This window comes from Lissotriton helveticus, chromosome 2_2 (genome assembly GCF_964261635.1).
Source record: "Lissotriton helveticus chromosome 2_2, aLisHel1.1, whole genome shotgun sequence".
In the NCBI taxonomy this organism is placed as follows: domain Eukaryota; kingdom Metazoa; phylum Chordata; class Amphibia; order Caudata; family Salamandridae; genus Lissotriton; species Lissotriton helveticus.
The window spans coordinates 483,594,633-483,611,963 of NC_136060.1; the positions used below are offsets into that span (position 1 = coordinate 483,594,633).

The 17,331-nt window shown below is 45.5% G+C and overlaps 1 protein-coding gene across 3 annotated transcripts in view; it reads right to left on the bottom strand.

The window, feature by feature from the left end:
- Nucleotides 1–5,341: 5,341 nt before the first annotated feature.
- The window catches only part of LOC144821552 (uncharacterized), a 57,739-nt gene continuing 45,749 nt past the window's right edge, over nt 5,342–17,331 (bottom strand). For all 3 annotated transcript variants that reach the window (XM_078678734.1, XM_078678735.1, XM_078678733.1), the window contains 4 exons: nt 13,777–13,845; nt 13,034–13,117; nt 11,056–11,169; nt 5,342–7,498 (listed from right to left, as the gene is read on the bottom strand). In XM_078678734.1, coding sequence (XP_078534860.1) covers nt 7,410–7,498; nt 11,056–11,169; nt 13,034–13,117; nt 13,777–13,845 — 356 coding nt within the window. In that variant the 3' untranslated portion in view covers nt 5,342–7,409. The remainder of the gene's footprint in view (nt 7,499–11,055; nt 11,170–13,033; nt 13,118–13,776; nt 13,846–17,331) is intronic.

Here is a 17,331-nt window from a genome sequence, read left to right on the forward strand (position 1 = left end):
TTGCTAAATTTGGCTCTAAAATCTGGAAAAACAAAGTGCTGTTGGCTAAAAATATGCCACATGACGTGAGCCCACACTACCTGTGAAAAAACGATATAAAACGTAACTGTGCCTACAATATGTTGTTCCACATTAGCAATCAAACAGCAGAAAGATATTCACCTTTATGGCACACGTGGTAACCTTCATTCAGCCTGCCCACCATGTGTGACACTGAGCCTTCCCTTGTCCAAAGCCACAGCCAACAGGCATCTGGTAGTGATAAAACCGCAGCTTACCCACCTCCTTGGAAATACTAAGTGAACACTTAAGTTTAGTGTTCAATAAGGTAATTCAGTCGGGCATCTTCCCAGATGCTTGGAAAATTGCTTCAATCCTTCCTCTTTTAAAAAAAAACTAATATTGACCCTAAGGATCCCAGCAACTATCGACCCATCGCCAGAATTCCATTCCCAGCTAAAGTACTTGAAAGATTACTTAATGCACAGCCTACTGCATTTATTTCCTCTAGGAACCTCCTGGATCACTCACAATACGGGTTCTGGGAGGGACATGGACAGAGACAGCTCTGGTCATGGCGGCAGAGGAACTTAGGACAATACTAGATTCAGGGGTTATGCCCACATTTATTTTATTTGATTTTATTAGATCTATCGGCGGCCTTCGATACAGTGAATCACAAAATCCTAGCAAGTAGGCTAGCGGGGATACCACCCTCACACTATTGTCATCTTACTTAGCTGATAGAATCTTCTCCGTCGAACTTGGAACCTTGTCATCCAAGGATTTTAAACTTCCTTGCGGTGTGCTATAGGGCTCATCTCGGAGCCCTACACTATTTAATATATATGTAGCTCCTCTGACCTCGATCATCAGGCAGTTTGGGTTCTCTGTGGTCTCCTATGCAGACGACACCCTGTTGGTGGTGTCCGTCTCAAGACGTGGAGGAGACAGCTGCCCGTTTCAATTGCTGTATGACGCAGGTTAACCAGTGGATGCAGCCCAACTGCCTGAAATTGAATGGCGGTAAGACTGAAGTCCTGCCTGCTGGGCTCTGATTCACCTTTCTGGTCACCCAGTTGGTGGCATGCCAGTCTGGGCGACTGTCCAGTTCCAGTGACCAAGGTCAAAAACCTAGGATTTATCTTTGATGATAAACTGACATTCAATAGTCAGATCAACAGGCTCTCCGCTACCATTTGGTTCATTTAAAAAAATGTTCCGGAAAATCTGTCCATTCGCCCCCCCCCCCCCCCCGATGCATTAAAGCACTGGTTACAGCATTGGCCCTCTCCAGATTGGGTTACGGTAATACCCTATACGTGGGGATCCAGCCTCAGTATTTATCAAGACTGCAGCTTCTGCGGAATGCGGCAGCCAGATTAGTTTTGGATATCCCTAGGTTTGAGCCAGTCTCCCACGGATTAAGAGCCTTCCACTGGCTTCGGATGGACAAAAGGATTAATTTTAAATCCCAATGCATGGCCTTTAAAGCACTACATGGCACTGGGCCTCAATTTTTGAGGACTCACCTTAATTGGTATGTGCCGGCCAGAAGTCTAAGATCCGCTCACACTAAACGTCTGCAAACATCTAAGTTCAAGAAGGCTCGCTGGGGCGGAAGAAGCTTTCTGTTAGGGACAGTCAAGACTTGGAACCTACTCCCAATCACTATAAAGAGCAGCATGTCGCTACTTTCTTTTAGAAAGGCGCTAAAACCTGGTTCTTTTCCAACGGACTCATCCTGTATACCACGCCAGCACCGCTCTGACTTACCGACTCTAGCGCCAAGACACCCTCGGGCATTCGTGCGCTTTACAAATGCACAAATCAATCCTCAATCTCAACCCCTCTGGGCTCCACCCAATGAAATCATGCCAGAGGGAGCCCGAAGGCCCTCCGTGGAAGGTGATTTTATTTGTGGGAGGAGGTGGTAGTCTGCAGGACGAGGGGTCGGTAGTGGCTGGACTCGTCCCTCCAGCAGCCCCCGACTGTCTGCGGAGGAGGGCAAGGCACGCTTCCAGGGATCAGTGACCTCATGTAAGTATTCCTATGGTGGCTGGTGTCCTTCAGCCCCATGAACTCGATGCCCTCTAGGTGGCAGAGAAAGATGCAGAGAGGTTAGTAGGAGAAAGGGCAGAGGGACTATAGATAACAGCCTGGTGAGGAGGATGTCCATATTTACCTATGGGCCACTCTGCCCCCTACAGCCCCCCACCCCCTCTGGTGCCTCCCTCTCAGCTCAGCTGCTCCCCCCCCTCAGAGCCAAGAAGCCATACCTCAGGGTCTATTGAGGTTCCTCTCTTCTGGGCCTTCCTATGACTCCTTGGCTGAGACACCTCTGATCATTCTCCTCATCACTATGTAGTATCAGTCCAACCTCTGGCAGATGATTTTGGGTTTAGCCCTGATCCCCTAAGTCTTTCTTTATATTAGAAAACGTATTAACTGCCCTGAGCTGAAGTGAGTTTAAGGATTGGATCTCTTAGACTTTGTCACACAACTTGTGGAAATGTTAGAGCCTGGGCCTCCGGTGAATACCACAAGTGTCAACACTTTGTGCAGATTCCTCTAAGGGCACCAGATTTCTGAGATAATAAAAAATAAAATGGTTAAGCCCGTCATCTAGGACTACTAGGTCACATTACCCAACTCCATAACTTGTGTAGTGCGTTTTTCCACCGGTGGCGGGACCATGAATCCTAAAGAGATTTTCAGAATAGGTAAGAGGGGGCTGCAGATGTTGAATTTTTGGATTTCATTTTACCTATTTGGGAAGCTGGTATCTTCCACTGGTCCTACTCTGGCCACATAGGTGATGAGAGTTGAGGTGCAGTTCTGTAGCCATATTTGTTTGAAAGGTTTTATATAGCGCTGGCCAGACCCGGAGGTATCAGAGCGCCTTACATAAACAGAAGCAGAAAAAGGTGGGGCAAAAGTTCTGGGTGGTTAACAGGGAAAACAAAACATAAATAATATACAGGGGTAACAATTTAAGGCAGAGAAGAGAGGAAGTTATGTAGGAAAGGAGATTGAAGTGAGGGTTAGGAAAAGAAAACCAATGCAGGGGAAACAGAAAACAAGGTCAAAGGAGAACATTAAGGACCCCAGTATTTGTTGAGAAGGTGATATTTAAGGTCTTTTTTAAAGCTGAGGTAGGAGGGGCTACAACGCAGGTCCATCACCAATTTCCCTTGATAGGAGAGGGTAGGTAGAGAGCAAGCCTCTTGTAAGGTAGCATCCGTGTCTTTAAAGCTGAGCATGCGTGCAATGATCTGCCTGTGCAGGGCCCTGGCGGTAGTTTGGGCTTGTGGGCCCGATGGAGCCGCTCCACAACGAATCATGCTGAGAGGCGATTCGAGGGCACTCAGGATCTAATCCAGGTCTCCAGGAAGGTCGTGGACTGCGCAGGTTCTGTGCCTTCAGGAATGCCAATGAAGCGAAGATTGTTCAGGCAGGAGCGATTTTCGAGTCTTCTACCCTCTGATGGAGCTCATTGGTGTGGGTCAGTAACCAAGAAACCGGCACATTCAGTATCACAACATCATCCTCCATCGAAGATATGCTGGATTCGGCTTTAGAAATTCTGGCTGTGGCATTCAGAGGTCTTGTCTTATGAAAGCCATGTTGATGCGCATTTCCCCTTGTTTGGTCTCCACAGAGTCTTGGGAGGAACGTATGGCCTGGAGGATGGTGGCCAGGTCTCCTTTCACTAAAGAATTCTTGGCCGGAGTGGCATCACCAGCATTGGAGAAGCCCATGGAGGTTTTGCCTATCTTTGCCCTTGATGAGTACGAGGGGAGGGAGATGCCCCAAATGAATGAGGCCGGGCCAGAGAGGAGGCAGTTCTGTCAGTGCTGGAGAGTAAAGTGGAGCTCAGTGATGTAGGGAGCACCCCTACCCTACCCCTCCACTCTACCAGCGTCACACCAGGATGCGCCCCACGAGGAACCATCTCCTCAATGCGAGGCCGTAGGAAGGACAATGGAGCAGGAACAGAGTCTCGAAAAGGAAAGTATCCGAGCACTATCAACTGGGAGCGGCGAACCACCCAATGGGCCTCCGCATCACCCATGGGAGTCAGCACAACTGCCCGCTCACCAAACATGGCCTTCTCACCTACCGGATACCTTTTCCACAAAATGTCACCTAGAGTTGGGTTGCCGTCAGCTTTGGGCAGACGTGGCTGGAGCAGTGGCACAGGGCATTCCACTCTGGAAGGCTCCCAGCCAACAGCACAGCCCCCTCACCCTCCCAGTGCGGCAGGAAAGGCACCAAACAGGAGGTCTCCACTCTACCCTCTCCCTCCCAGCGAAACGGGGGCAGATCAGTAGGAGCCCACATAGTCGCTCCACCTCCGGCACAGGCCACCACCAGGACACCGACAGCTCAGGACAACGGACTAAAGGTAGGGCTCTCCCAGCGGGCTGCCATTTTGTTTGCGGGCCGCGGTTCGATGTTACCGCTCCGGGAGACAATTCCGTCAGCTGTAGGACTTCAGTGAGGTGGTCACTGGAACACACTGGAGTGATTAGGAGTGACCATCGAGGATGTGAGCAGATGACAGAGTGGTCCAGAGCACTCTTAGAGTGTGACCGCCATCTTGACGCTCGTAACCACGTCCCCCCCACTATTTTTTAAATGAAAGAGTGTTTTTGTTCATTCATTTGTGTTGTAAATGTTTCTCTTCGTTGGGGAGGAGTTGTGAGACAAAGAGAGGTCAGTCTTTCGTTCAGTTTTTTCCCCATGCAAAAAGAAACCTGCCGCAGGAGTGTTCTAAGTCAGTGGCAGGTTAATGCACGGCACGTGATGTACAGCACAAGCTGCAAACACTTGGTTACAGGTGAGTAACATTTCCCTGCTCACAGATGTACGGTACAGATCAGAGTCTGGTACTTGAACCACCACAAACATCTCAGCCTCCAGGTCCTGACAGAGTCTAAAACAATCTAGTGGAATACAGGTAAGAGATCACACTCAGCCAGGACACAGGGATACCACAAGGATGACACAGGGGTGCTACAGGGATGACACAGGGGTGCTACAGGGACACCACAGAAGCATAGGTGTACCACAGGATACCATGAGGACATTGGGTTGACACAGGGATACCACAGGGATACTACAAAGACACAGGGACCCCACAGGGGTACCTAAGGGACAAAGAGACACCACAGGCACATATCAGACAAACCATGGTGCTAATTCATAAGGTGGGCTGGCTGCGAGAAGAGGGCTTAGCTAGCATCAAGGCAGCTATCGCATGGTACGTTATCACGTAAATATCTCAAAATTGATGAAAGATATGACATAAAAATGGTTTAATTTGCACTTTTTTATTCTATACAAATTCATACAAATACATTAAATAGTATGACATTTACAAAAAAAAAAAATCTAAACCACGTTAACATATATACAGACACCTGAAAATAATAGTGACATTAGTGAGTGCGGCTGTGCAAACACGGATACCTCTCGGTCAGTGCATCTGGAGTAGGCTGGCGATAGGCAGTGCTGGTGTGTCGGACGGTCCCGAGCTGCAGTTGTATTTGATTACACTCATTTTACTCCAGGGGTACCCAACTTTTTCTATGCCCCGTCCCCTTAAGAAATGTTGGATTAATAACAAATAATAATAAAAAAGTAATATCACATTTGCAGATGAATAGTCCCATTTTTATGTTTAAAACCACAGATTCAACAACATACAGTCCTGCGGGTGCAGAAATTGAACTACAAAAATAATTTATTCACTCAGTGCATAAAATGCAAATATGAATTATTTCACATACTTTCCCCTCTCAGTCGCACCTGCCTAAATTCCATTTTACACCCCCTGGGGGCAGCAGGCATCCCCAGGTTGTGAATCCCTATTTTACTCTGTAAAGGCTTTAATGTATGCAGGCTATGTGTGGAGGCTTCTGGCCCTCAGCCTGGGCCTGACCTATGGCTGCTTGCAGTGGCCTCCTCTGGCTGAGAACCCTTGTATGATCCACACACAGCTAATGCCATGACCAGACAGGGAAGGATGCCCGCCTTTCTGCTGTGAGGTCACCCATACAAAGCCAGGCAGCTCTGATCCTAGGTCAGACTACCCCAGCCCCACATAAATACTCAGAAAAGGCATTTGTACAATTCAAGATTATGAATTCCATTCATAGATGTTAATTCACCAAAATGCCAGAGGTAATACAAGTGACTTCAAGTAACCTTTGACCTCCGCCTCCCAATGACATCAGAGACATGACTCTGTATTCCATCCTTGACCCCTCTATCGCCTTCTCTTTGCCGTGAAGGGTTTGGGGGAAGGTAAGAAGTGCAAAATGCAGACAGTCCACAGAGCCCAGTTTACTTGCTGGTCACAGGGGTATCCCCAGGGGTCGCAGCAGCAGAGCAGGGGCAGCATATTCTACATAGAGGTGTGGCGCCGCGGCCAGGGCGACTGACGCTGGAATCACGGTTCGATCCCCGGCGCCGGCGGCAGATTAGCCCAGCACCGTGTGACTCTGGGTAATAGCTTGCTTAATCTTCCTGACGACCCCTAGCACCTAGAGACCCTTACGGGTGATTGTTCACGCTTTACAAATGTGGATTATCATTATTACCCCCTGGCAGCACCAGTTGACTATGACGTCTATGCTTCTCCGCTGTCCCTTGATGCCAGTGTTATAATACAGTGCTGAGGATAAAAGTCTAAAAGACATTTACATTTTCTATCCTCAAATATACTCTCAGGTTGGCTGAGGCAAGGCACCAGATCCCTTTTTAACACAGCGGGTCTCTGTCGGTATGTTTTCACAAGATTAGTGCTTCATAAATATAAATGTATATATAATATATATATTTAACTATCTAATGTAGAAGTAAGCTTATGGAGAGGTTTTGCATAAACACAAGCTGTATCAATACAAAGTGCCAGCTCTCTGAACTCCTCAGAGCCGTCAGTAAACAAAAGCATGCAGCCAAGGAGAGGGAGATGGTTCTTCTTGCCCAGGAGGACACAGTAAACAGTTCATGGAATAAAACTGTGAGGAAGAGGGTCTCCTTCCATGGAGAGGAGCTCAGATCCCAAAGACGGGTCAATCATGCATAGTGAGAGGGGCTCACGCACTGCGTGAGATGGGCTCCCGGTTCAACAACAAGGACCATGAGAGGAGCTACCGGTTCAAGAAGAAGGGCCACTACACACCTCTCTTTGTACAGTCCAGAGCAAGTTTCAGAATCAGAGCATCAACGATATAAACCTCTATCACACCGCAGGGTCATTTAACCACATGCGTGCGGCCGTTTTTCCCGCTGTATGCAGCAGTTTTCAAATTACCGCGATTCATGACGAGCTCAGCTCGTCATCAGCACACGGCAGGTAACGCTGTGACGATCTCAGCTCGTCATCAGCATGGAAGGGGTTAAGTGCCACCTGGATCGTTCTCAAGCAAAGTCCCCATCTCCATAGTGCGCTCTTCCGTCACACCATTATTGCCGGGTCTCTCGAGCCCTTAAAGAAATGAAACAGAAAAGAGTCACTAGGGCTTCTAGCACAAACATCAGAAAACAGGACACCAGCAAAAACATTTACGAGCAATGAATCTTGTTGCACTATTGTAGGGCGATCCCAGGTAACGTATCTACGACTCGCTACAGGGCACTTTACATTTCCAGCTGGTGGTGCAACTTTAGTCAATGCTGTCCCCACTCCCCGATTCTTCCAAATTCTCAAGTCTGAGGCGAATAATAACTTGAATATGTTCTAACCTATGGATGGCCTCAGAGTCCAAATCTCACCAGACTAGGAAGACAACAGGGTCCATCCTGGTCACCACATCTGGGGAACCGCCACAGCACCTCGCTGCTGCTGCAAATGGTAGACCCGCTTCTGTGTGATCCAATCATGCAGTGATAGGAGTGTGAATGAAAACAAGCCTGGAGACTGAGCTATTCCGGCATCAGCGCCAAACATCGGGAAGTGAAATTAAAACCAAAACAAGATGGCGGCGACAGACCCAGCACGGAGCCTGGAATAGTGAGACACTCATTCTACCAGAAGAACAAAGCGTGATGGTGGAAGCTTATGCAAGGTCTTCGGAGTTGCCTTTTCTAGACATAGTCAAGTTCCCATTTTTTTTTAAATTGTGGGCTTTTAGGAGGACCACAGTTTAAATCCCATTTGTGGATGATACAAGAGACTGATCTCCGTAGAGTCACTCTCCTCCTCACATCGCAAGGATCAGACCACAATCTGCAATACATTTTCTTTTATAGGTTGGCTACTTTGTGGTGTAAGGACACACTCACTTTAATCTAAGTAGCTTCATTTAAGTTAAGATGGGCGGACTCTTTATTCTAGCACCCGTCAGATATTTGGTATAGTTCTTTTCTACATAGTTGGAAACATGCTTCTCTTGACGGCAAGCTAATCATCATTTAACAGTGTCACCTGTGAGCCTCTGGGCACCAGAAAAATCCACGGCTCCGATCAGTCAGGTGTGGAGCGAACTTGCCCCGTATACTATTTCCCTTTAACTGAATGACTAGTGACAAAGTTACGTGATGCTCCACATGGTATGAGCATCATCTCCACCCTCCGATAGACCATGACCAAACCAAAATGATTTAATAAAGGCCAGGGCCAGCTTAGCGCTGGTGGCGCCCTGTGCAACAATGTTTGTTGGCGTCCCCCCAATGGCCTCCTCTGCCACGGATTCCCTTACTACCACCCTTTAACAGTGCCCCGCAAGTCTCCATAACCACTTTCTCTCAGATGCATTTAATTCATTTTATAGCGCCACTCATACCAGTGCAGGGTGTCAGAGCACTTTACATCACACACACTACACCGTGAAAATCAATCTTAGGTTTGTAAATAAGTTTGTAGGAAATGTTACATATGACAGAGGACGGTATGTTACACCTACAACGCAACTTTTACGTAGCATTCCGTTACAACACAGATTTTACAACGCGGGATCCATTACATCGGATGTCATTACAATGCATGGCATTACATCGCAGATGCTATTACAACGCATACTATTACATCGTAAGTATTGGTAAGTATTTACATTTTTTTTTATTTCATTTAATATTATTTAATTGATTTAATTATTATTAATTATAAAAAAAAATATTTATTTTTGTTTTTAAATATTATAAATTAAATATATTAATTTAAGTGATTTTTTAAATAAGTATGAGTATAGGAGTATATGTTTTGGGGTACTGAGGTATATGTTTTGGGGTGTTTGGGTATTTATAGGTTTTAGGGCAGGGTTTGGGTTTTGGGGTACAGGGGTGTTTTTAGGTTTTAGGGTAGGGTTTGGGTTTTGGGGTACAGGGGTGTTTTTAGGTTTTAGGGCAGGGTTTGGGTTTTGGGGTACAGGAGTGCTTTTAGGTTTTAGGGCAGGGTTTGGGTTTTGGGGTACAGGGGTGTTTTTAGGTTTTAGGGTAGGGTTTGGGTTTTGGGGTACAGGGGTGTTTTTAGGTTTTAGGGCAGGGTTTGGGTTTTGGGGTACAGGGGTGTTTTTAAGTTTTAGGGCAGGGTTTGGGTTTTGGGGTACAGGGGTGTTTTTAGGTTTTAGGGTAGGGTTTGGGTTTTGGGGTACAGGGGTGTTTTTAGGTTTTAGGGCAGGGTGTGGGTTTTGGGGTACAGGGGTGTTTTTAGGTTTTAGGGTAGGGTTTGGGTTTTGAGGTACAGGGGTGTTTTTAGGTTTTAGGGCAGGGTTTGGGTTTTGGGGTACAGGGGTGTTTTTAGGTTTTAGGGCAGGGTTTGGGTTTTGGGGTACAGGGGTGTTTTTAGGTTTTAGGGTAGGGTTTGGGTTTTGGGGTACAGGGGTGTTTTTAGGTTTTAGGGCAGGGTTTGGGTTTAGGGATAATTAAATTATATTTACCATTTTAAAATTAATTGAAATATATTTAATAAATTAAATTAATTATTTTACATTAAAAACATTTTTTATTAAATTAATTAAATAAAATAAATTAATATTATTAATTTAATTTCATTATAAAAAATATGTACATTAAACTAATTACTTTTTTTAATTAAATTAAATTACAATTTTTATTATATTTACATTTATTAAATAGATATTATTTTATTAAATTAATGACAATTTTTAAATGTCTTTTAATTAAATTATTTAAAAAAAATTATTTACAATAAACTAAATAACATTTTTAACAAAAAATTCAACTTACCTATACTTACGATGTAATGCCATGCGTTGTAATAGCATCTGCGATGTAATGCCATGCATTGTAATGACATCCGTTGTAATGGATCCTGCGTTGTAAAATCTGCGTTGTAACGGAATGCGTTGTAATACAACGCGTTGTACTGACACCAATCCGACAGAGGACTACAAGGTCACATGTCACCCATACAGGTAGGCAGTATAGTTTAAATATGCTTGGTCTGGAGAAGCACATCATGGTTGGTGGTTCTCTTTAATAATAAGAATGGATTTCTATCCAAATGAACCCTTTTTCCGACATTAGGATAACAAAAGACTAGCGAACAAAATCATAACTCTGTAATCTATACCTTGCAGTTTGCATGCGGCTCTTGGAAGACGGTTAATAGCTCACTGTTCTATATTAGGATTTTAACTTATAAACTGCAAGTAACAAAATAATCTCTCTGACAAAAGCAGTAACCCACTCACCTATTTACATTATATGCACTTTGTGATCTGCGTAGTACATGTTCTTTGCAGCAGGCATATTAAATCACTGCCCTACCATACCAAGAGCCAAAACCCACAGTAGACAAACCTCTGATCTCTCTCTAGGAAGAACATTAATCACTGGAGTCATCTTGACATTTTTATTGTTGCTTGAGAATTGCTGGAGGCTGCAAACACAAGTCAGAGCCCGGTGCAGTCGCACTGATTGCACCGCCCTGGTGCCAGCCCTGATAGGGGCAGAGGAAAGGAATGCAGCTTGGCCATTGGTGTTTGAACAGAGTTAGAGGTTTGCCAATTCCGAAGTTAGTGCACTTGAGGCTACAGAAACTCTGCACAACTCCCCCATCATGAATTTGACACAACCACTTACATCGGCTGTACCGCCAGCAGCAGCAGCAGATAGGAATGAAGAGCACGGTTGGCACCACAACAGCAAGTGAGATGGTCAACTCAAAGTGGGCTGGTTTTTCATAGGCACAGAAATCTGCAAAGATTAAACAGGAGAAGTGACTTATTAGGCATTATTTAATTATGATATTAACACTGGCATTCTGTGACCAGAGTTTGAGAAAAACCCAACACTTGAACAGCCCGCATAGGCTACGCCACTAGACGCCACCTCCTCCAATAACACCCTTCCACACCTCCTACCTGACCATTCATAGTGGGAGGTAGCGGTTACCGGGACTTCAGAGCCGCTCTGTGCCAATGTAATATTTACTGGCTCTTCAACCAATCTTAGTGCGGTACTTCACAACAACAGACCTATCCCAGCGCGGCACTCTGTGTCATCATCAACCATTCACAGTGCCACAGCACCCTCAGATCCCATTCCACTGCAATTTCCCTTCTTCGCCTGTTTCTCCTGGACATCCGGTCCCGATGCCCCAAGTGAAGGGCAGAATAAGTTGTGGGCACGCCTTGTGCCAGGTCCTCTTTTGAGACCGGATACTCCCTAGAAGGGTTGAAAGCCAGAACTCAGGCTCCACATCATATGGTTAAGGATGTAGGTCTCTCCACTGCCACCCAAGTAAAAGTTATTTTCAGCTCACCAGGACCAAATGACTACAGTTTTGAGTGAGCACTAGTGCAACCCAAACAGTAGTACTGATAACCTCTCAAGCGCAAAAGATGATTTTGTAACAAAAGTTGACATGAGTGCAGCATCCCCAAAAAAAATAACAAAAACCTCAGTGGAGTGCCATTCCCTACAATACTCACAGGGGCCATAACAGGGTTGGAAAAGTGCAAACACCCTCAGGTAGTCACAGAAAGCCAGATTGACTACATTTCTGTGACCTGGCTTCGAGTGGAATCCTACACCACATGAAACTAGGGGCGAACAAGGGGCAAGAGATATATGTGGGATAACCTTATATGGTTTTCATCTCAGACATTTTCACTGGAGGATGTAATCTGAGAGCCAATTTCAAGCAACAAAAAAAACAAAAATTTAGGGACCCTGGCACAACACTAACTGTTGCAGAAAATCTGTTTGTACGAGCACAGCGGATGACATCATTGCCTCGTAACTCTTGCGTGGCACTCTTTATTGTGTCTCCATTTGCGCGGTGGTGCAGATTCTCGTGCAGCGCTGCATGACGATCAGTGAGGCAGGGTTGCTCCTTCTCTATCTTGATTATGTTTAGGTAGCAAATAATCTGCAATTCCACTGATTCAAACTTGGTTCATTTATTCAAAATAGGACAAACCTCTGCGGTAACTTGCAACTTCTCCTTATTACGACTCCATATATCAAAACACAACAGATATTCTTTAGGTTTCAATAACATACACGTGACTATCAGACAGTCAATTACAGAAGCGGTAGATTATTTGAGCTGGTCTTTTATTTTTTGTAATTGACCTTTGTGGAACGCATTCCTCAGAAAAGATAATCAAAGTTTCACTAAAAAGCACGCCAATCCCGTGGTGGACTCTTATGTTTACTTGGCAGTATTCTGTGGCAACGAATGTGTCTGAACCACGCATTCCATTTACAACGCAAGTCGTTACCACAACTTAAGTGCAGCTCTACCCGTGACACCAAAACCTAAAAGCTGCAGCCTCTGGCAAACAATTTGCACTTTTATGTTGTACTGCTTTTTATTTTTCTGCTGTTGCTTGTCTGTTTCTTCTCTCACAGTCCTGTTGTTGTTTGATTTTATATTTGTTACTGATATGAATTCTCTCACTAGGTAGTCTTAATGTGAGCATGCTGGATTTGATCTCTTTATTGTGTATTTTATGTGTTTTATTGATAACTTTATTTCTGCCGCTGGGGTCAAAAATGTATTTTTGACTTGATTAAAAAGTATGGCCAATATTCAGCTCTTTCTTGCACTCACCATAAATGAAATAGACCAGCAGTGTAACCCAGGAGCCCAGGAAGGCTGTCAGGCGCAGCAGGAGGAGAAGTTTGTCCAGAACACCTGAAAAGAATGACAGTCAGTATCACAGCAAAGAATAAAAGACAAGACGGACAGGCCTTCTGTTTGGGACAAGGCACTAGAACAGGCTCTGCATCACATCAAGTAGGTTGTCTGGACTGGTAAGTGAATGACTGAAAAAAGGGGTAAGTCATCTTCATAGTGAAGAAGTTAGTGGTTGAGTGAATGAGTGATTAACAAGGGAGCTTGCGATTCAGGGAGTGAAAGCAATCCGAAGAAAGTCTGAACGAGAGAGACAGGGAGCAGTAAAGGAGAGCACTTACTCAGGGAATTTTAGACTTTAGAAAGAATTCTGTTCTATTAAAAGTTTTATAAACCATTAACTTTTCTGCTTCCATTTCTCCTTTTAGTTTATTTTGAAAAAAATGTATTTAAATTTGAATACAGCTGAATTTTCTCTCTATATCTCCCCACATGGCGCGTGACACTTCAAGATCTATGGCCCCTGGTCATTTCACTTCTATTTAATTCCAGAGACATGGGGCACTAAACCCAATTCACAAATTTCTGCTGTGAAGTATCAACTGAGTCCATCAGATGGATGTTGTGGACAAAGTCCATGATCTGGATGCGTAGAGTGAGAAGCCAAGGATATTTACACCCATGTGTGGTACGTCATACGATGGTAAAACTACACTTACCGCAGACTTTTCCTGCAGTTCTTACAATTGGACTTTCATTGTGAGGGTCTTCTGTTTCCGAAGAGACACCTGTAAAGAAACACACAATGAAGTCAGTGTCTGCCCTACAAGACACTAATAGCAATCCTTGCAGCTACCTGAGACCTGTGAAACTCCGGAGATCTTCTTACGTGCCTAAGACTATGAAAGAGCTCTGATGGCCAACGCGTAGCCTTGCAGGCTGCCTCTGCTGCTGACAGTGCCCAGGGCTCCCAGAAATGTGTCAAGGAACACCTCACTCAGCTGAGAAGAACGAGAAATGGGATCTCCCTCCAGAGAAAAAGTGCACGTGTGGGTGAGCGAAGACTTTAGGCAATGTGTACGTGTGCTATTGTTTTCAATCAAGTACAAAGGGACATACAAATTAATGTGTGTGTTACGTAGATGATACTCAACATTGGGACTGATATTCCTGGGGGAGAGTTTTTGGGCGGGGAACACATTGAGCAGGCTGCTGAACGCCCCGCCCCTGTGTATGATACTTACTGAAGACTTTATTTTTACAAAGTTCACAATAATCTGGAGATTTTCCATCTGTGCAAGGAGGTGACCATGTGCTGAAAAGAGTGGCTGAATCCAGAACCCCTAGAACTGGCATTTGTAGGTCACTTCCGGGTTTCCCTGGGTACATCCAGTGACCAGTTGTACAGCTGGCAGGTTGTGGGGAATTGAGGGGGTTTCGTGGGGGGGGGGGAGTGGGTTGGGGGAATCTCAACGCTTATAATGGATCTAGTTACTCCAGGCAAGTGTACCACAGACTGCCCGCCCAGGCGTCACCTCCTGCTTGAGTGATGGATCTAAAGTAGAATTATGGAAACCGTGCCACCATTTCAGCAGGATGACTGCGCGGGGTGATTTAACATTCCGAGACTGTGGTCAGAAGCCTTGGAAGTTTGTCAGGAAGTGGCGGCGACTATTCGTGGGCCACCACACACTCAAGATCCATGGACTTCACCACCACCAGCAGGGTGGCAGAGGTCACCACACGCTTTTCCATCAGTGGCACTTCCACGTTTGCTGCTCAAGGCCCCAGCTGCTTCCTTCAGCCACCCATACCACTAGCGCCCCTCTCGCCCCCCCCCATTATCCGCCCAGCATGCAGTGTTCCTCAACCAGTGCCAACGGGACTTCCTCTGCAGCCTGCTACCTCCCCAGATGACCAATCCAGAGTGGCCTATGTTCTATTCTACTTAGAAGGAAAAATTGGTTGATAATCCTACTTTGTACAACTTTACCACCTTCTGCAATGAGATGCAGAAACTCTTTGATCAAAAAACTCATGCAATGGCACTGTAGAGCAGGCTGTGCACTCTCACACAAGAAAAACATGACATTTTCCCATCCGTAACTATCTGACGTCACAGGTAACAGAAGCTGGATGGCCAGACGAAACAACAAGTCATCCTTGTACCAAAGATGGAGCAGTGAACCTAATGACACAAGGTGTGACACCACCAGCAACCTTTTTAAATTGAACAGACCTAGTTACTCAGTTGGATTATCAGCAGTTTGAGATCCCAGCACACAGGACGAATTACAAGGAGTAAGTGGTGGTTGCAAGTACCATATAAAGAGGCTGTGAGGATCACAAAACCACTGATGGCCAAGAGGGCATCAGGTAGAGGTGTTTGGGAGAACCATTCATAAGGAAAAGAGAAAAGACACCAGCAAACACGTGTACTGTACAAAAATGGGCGTCTTCATCAAAGACGGTACGGCAAGGACGAAGGCTCCACAGAGAACATAGAAAAAATACTGGATGCGGTGACGGCACAGGAGGAAGAGGCCCTGATGCGAGACAGGTTGAACTCTTTGCCACAAAGAGGACTGATCTGCCACGCACATCTTGGAAGTCAGTCCCAGATTCAGTGGTCAATGACATACGTCCATCTAGTACCCATATCACGGTCACCATAGAGTTAGACTACCAGATGGCCGAGAAAACGTTGCAGCAGGCTGGTTAGACCTAGGAGACAATGGAATTACATGGACATTTACCCACAGCTTACTGACACCGTGGATTGAAAGCTAAGCTCTAGAACCAGTAAAGGCGGTTGATGGACGGCTCAGTCTTGAGGTCCAGTGCATCACTACATGTATGTTGTTACCGTAACATGTTTTTTAATTGGGGGTGGGGGGGTAGGATTCATGTTGGTGGCACTGATTTTTGGCTCTGCATCTCTCTACACATATTTCTGCCTGATGATCAGAGCAATGCAGTGAGAGCCCTAAAGAGCCTATAGGCAGACAGCTGGACATGGCACGCGCCCATAACAAAAGGCACATCCCTCAAGGAGTGGTACCGAGGTCTCTTCCTCCAGCATCCTAGCTCACGAAGCAGAAGCCCGGCTCACTCAGTACAGAAAGTGAGGTGGTGGGGACCAGGCCTATCCCGCCCAAGTTGTTGGCATTACTAGCACACGGTGTGACAACAAGCGGAGATGAAGGACTACTTTTATGGAGAAGGAAAGGCGAAACCATTACCTCAGTCTACTCTATGGGGATACTGAAGTGATTACGCCACACAAGGTAGGAGTAAGAGCATGTACTTTAATGACTGTTCATCTCCACAGCTTCCAGGAACTGCTCTCCTGGCATTCAAACAACAGCATTCCATTGTCATGGCAATGACATCATCGCAATACAGAGCTTGTGGAACAAACTTAAAGGGAAACTACTACACATACCATGTGTTCTGTGTTTTGGTGGGGAAGCGAGGCCCCTGAGACTCTGTTCCACCATTGGCTAAGTTAGGTCACTCCTTATACGGACTATGCTTCTCAGCCGCGCAGCCTCTTCACAAGAACTCGTCACTATAGATTTGTTCCTGCTAACTTATGTATGAGCTAACTTCTCTGCATTTCATATGTTCTCAAGAGTGCATGATGAATGCTGGCAAAGATAACCGTCCTCACACTACAAACGTGATGATGGCGGAAACAAATATGAGTCGTAGACCAGAGTTTTTCAAATGTCCTTCAGTGTTGTGGAGGAAGGGCCTTAGAGACTCAGTTGGCCTAATCCGAAGAAGCAATAAAGATGAGAAAGTTTTATGGTTCTTTAATAAATCTTCTCATGCCAATCTGTCCCAGAAAATATCTGGCATTAAGTTCACCATGAAACAAATAAAGAAATTAAAAAATAAACTCAGATCCGGAGTAACTCAGTTTGATTATGCTGTTGAAGACCCTGGTGTAGGGATCCAGCGACTGCAGAAGAAAGATCAGGGGTTCAACGTTTTTAAAGGATATGTCATTAACAGGGGATTCATTTGGGGTGTTGACACTTCCCGCACCAATACCAGCTTTGAGGAGTAAAGTGTTAAGACGAGCAGCTTGAATTGGGAGCAGAGTCTGCTGGTAACTGGGTCTGGAGCCCAAGACATCTTCTCATTGGAAGCGCCTATCAGACCGCCTACGTTGGTCAGGCTCTTACGACAGGTCTGGATTCATCAGAAAGCTGGATTTTATGAGTTCAAATCACAAAAAAGGCTTACACTTGCAAGCAGACACCCCC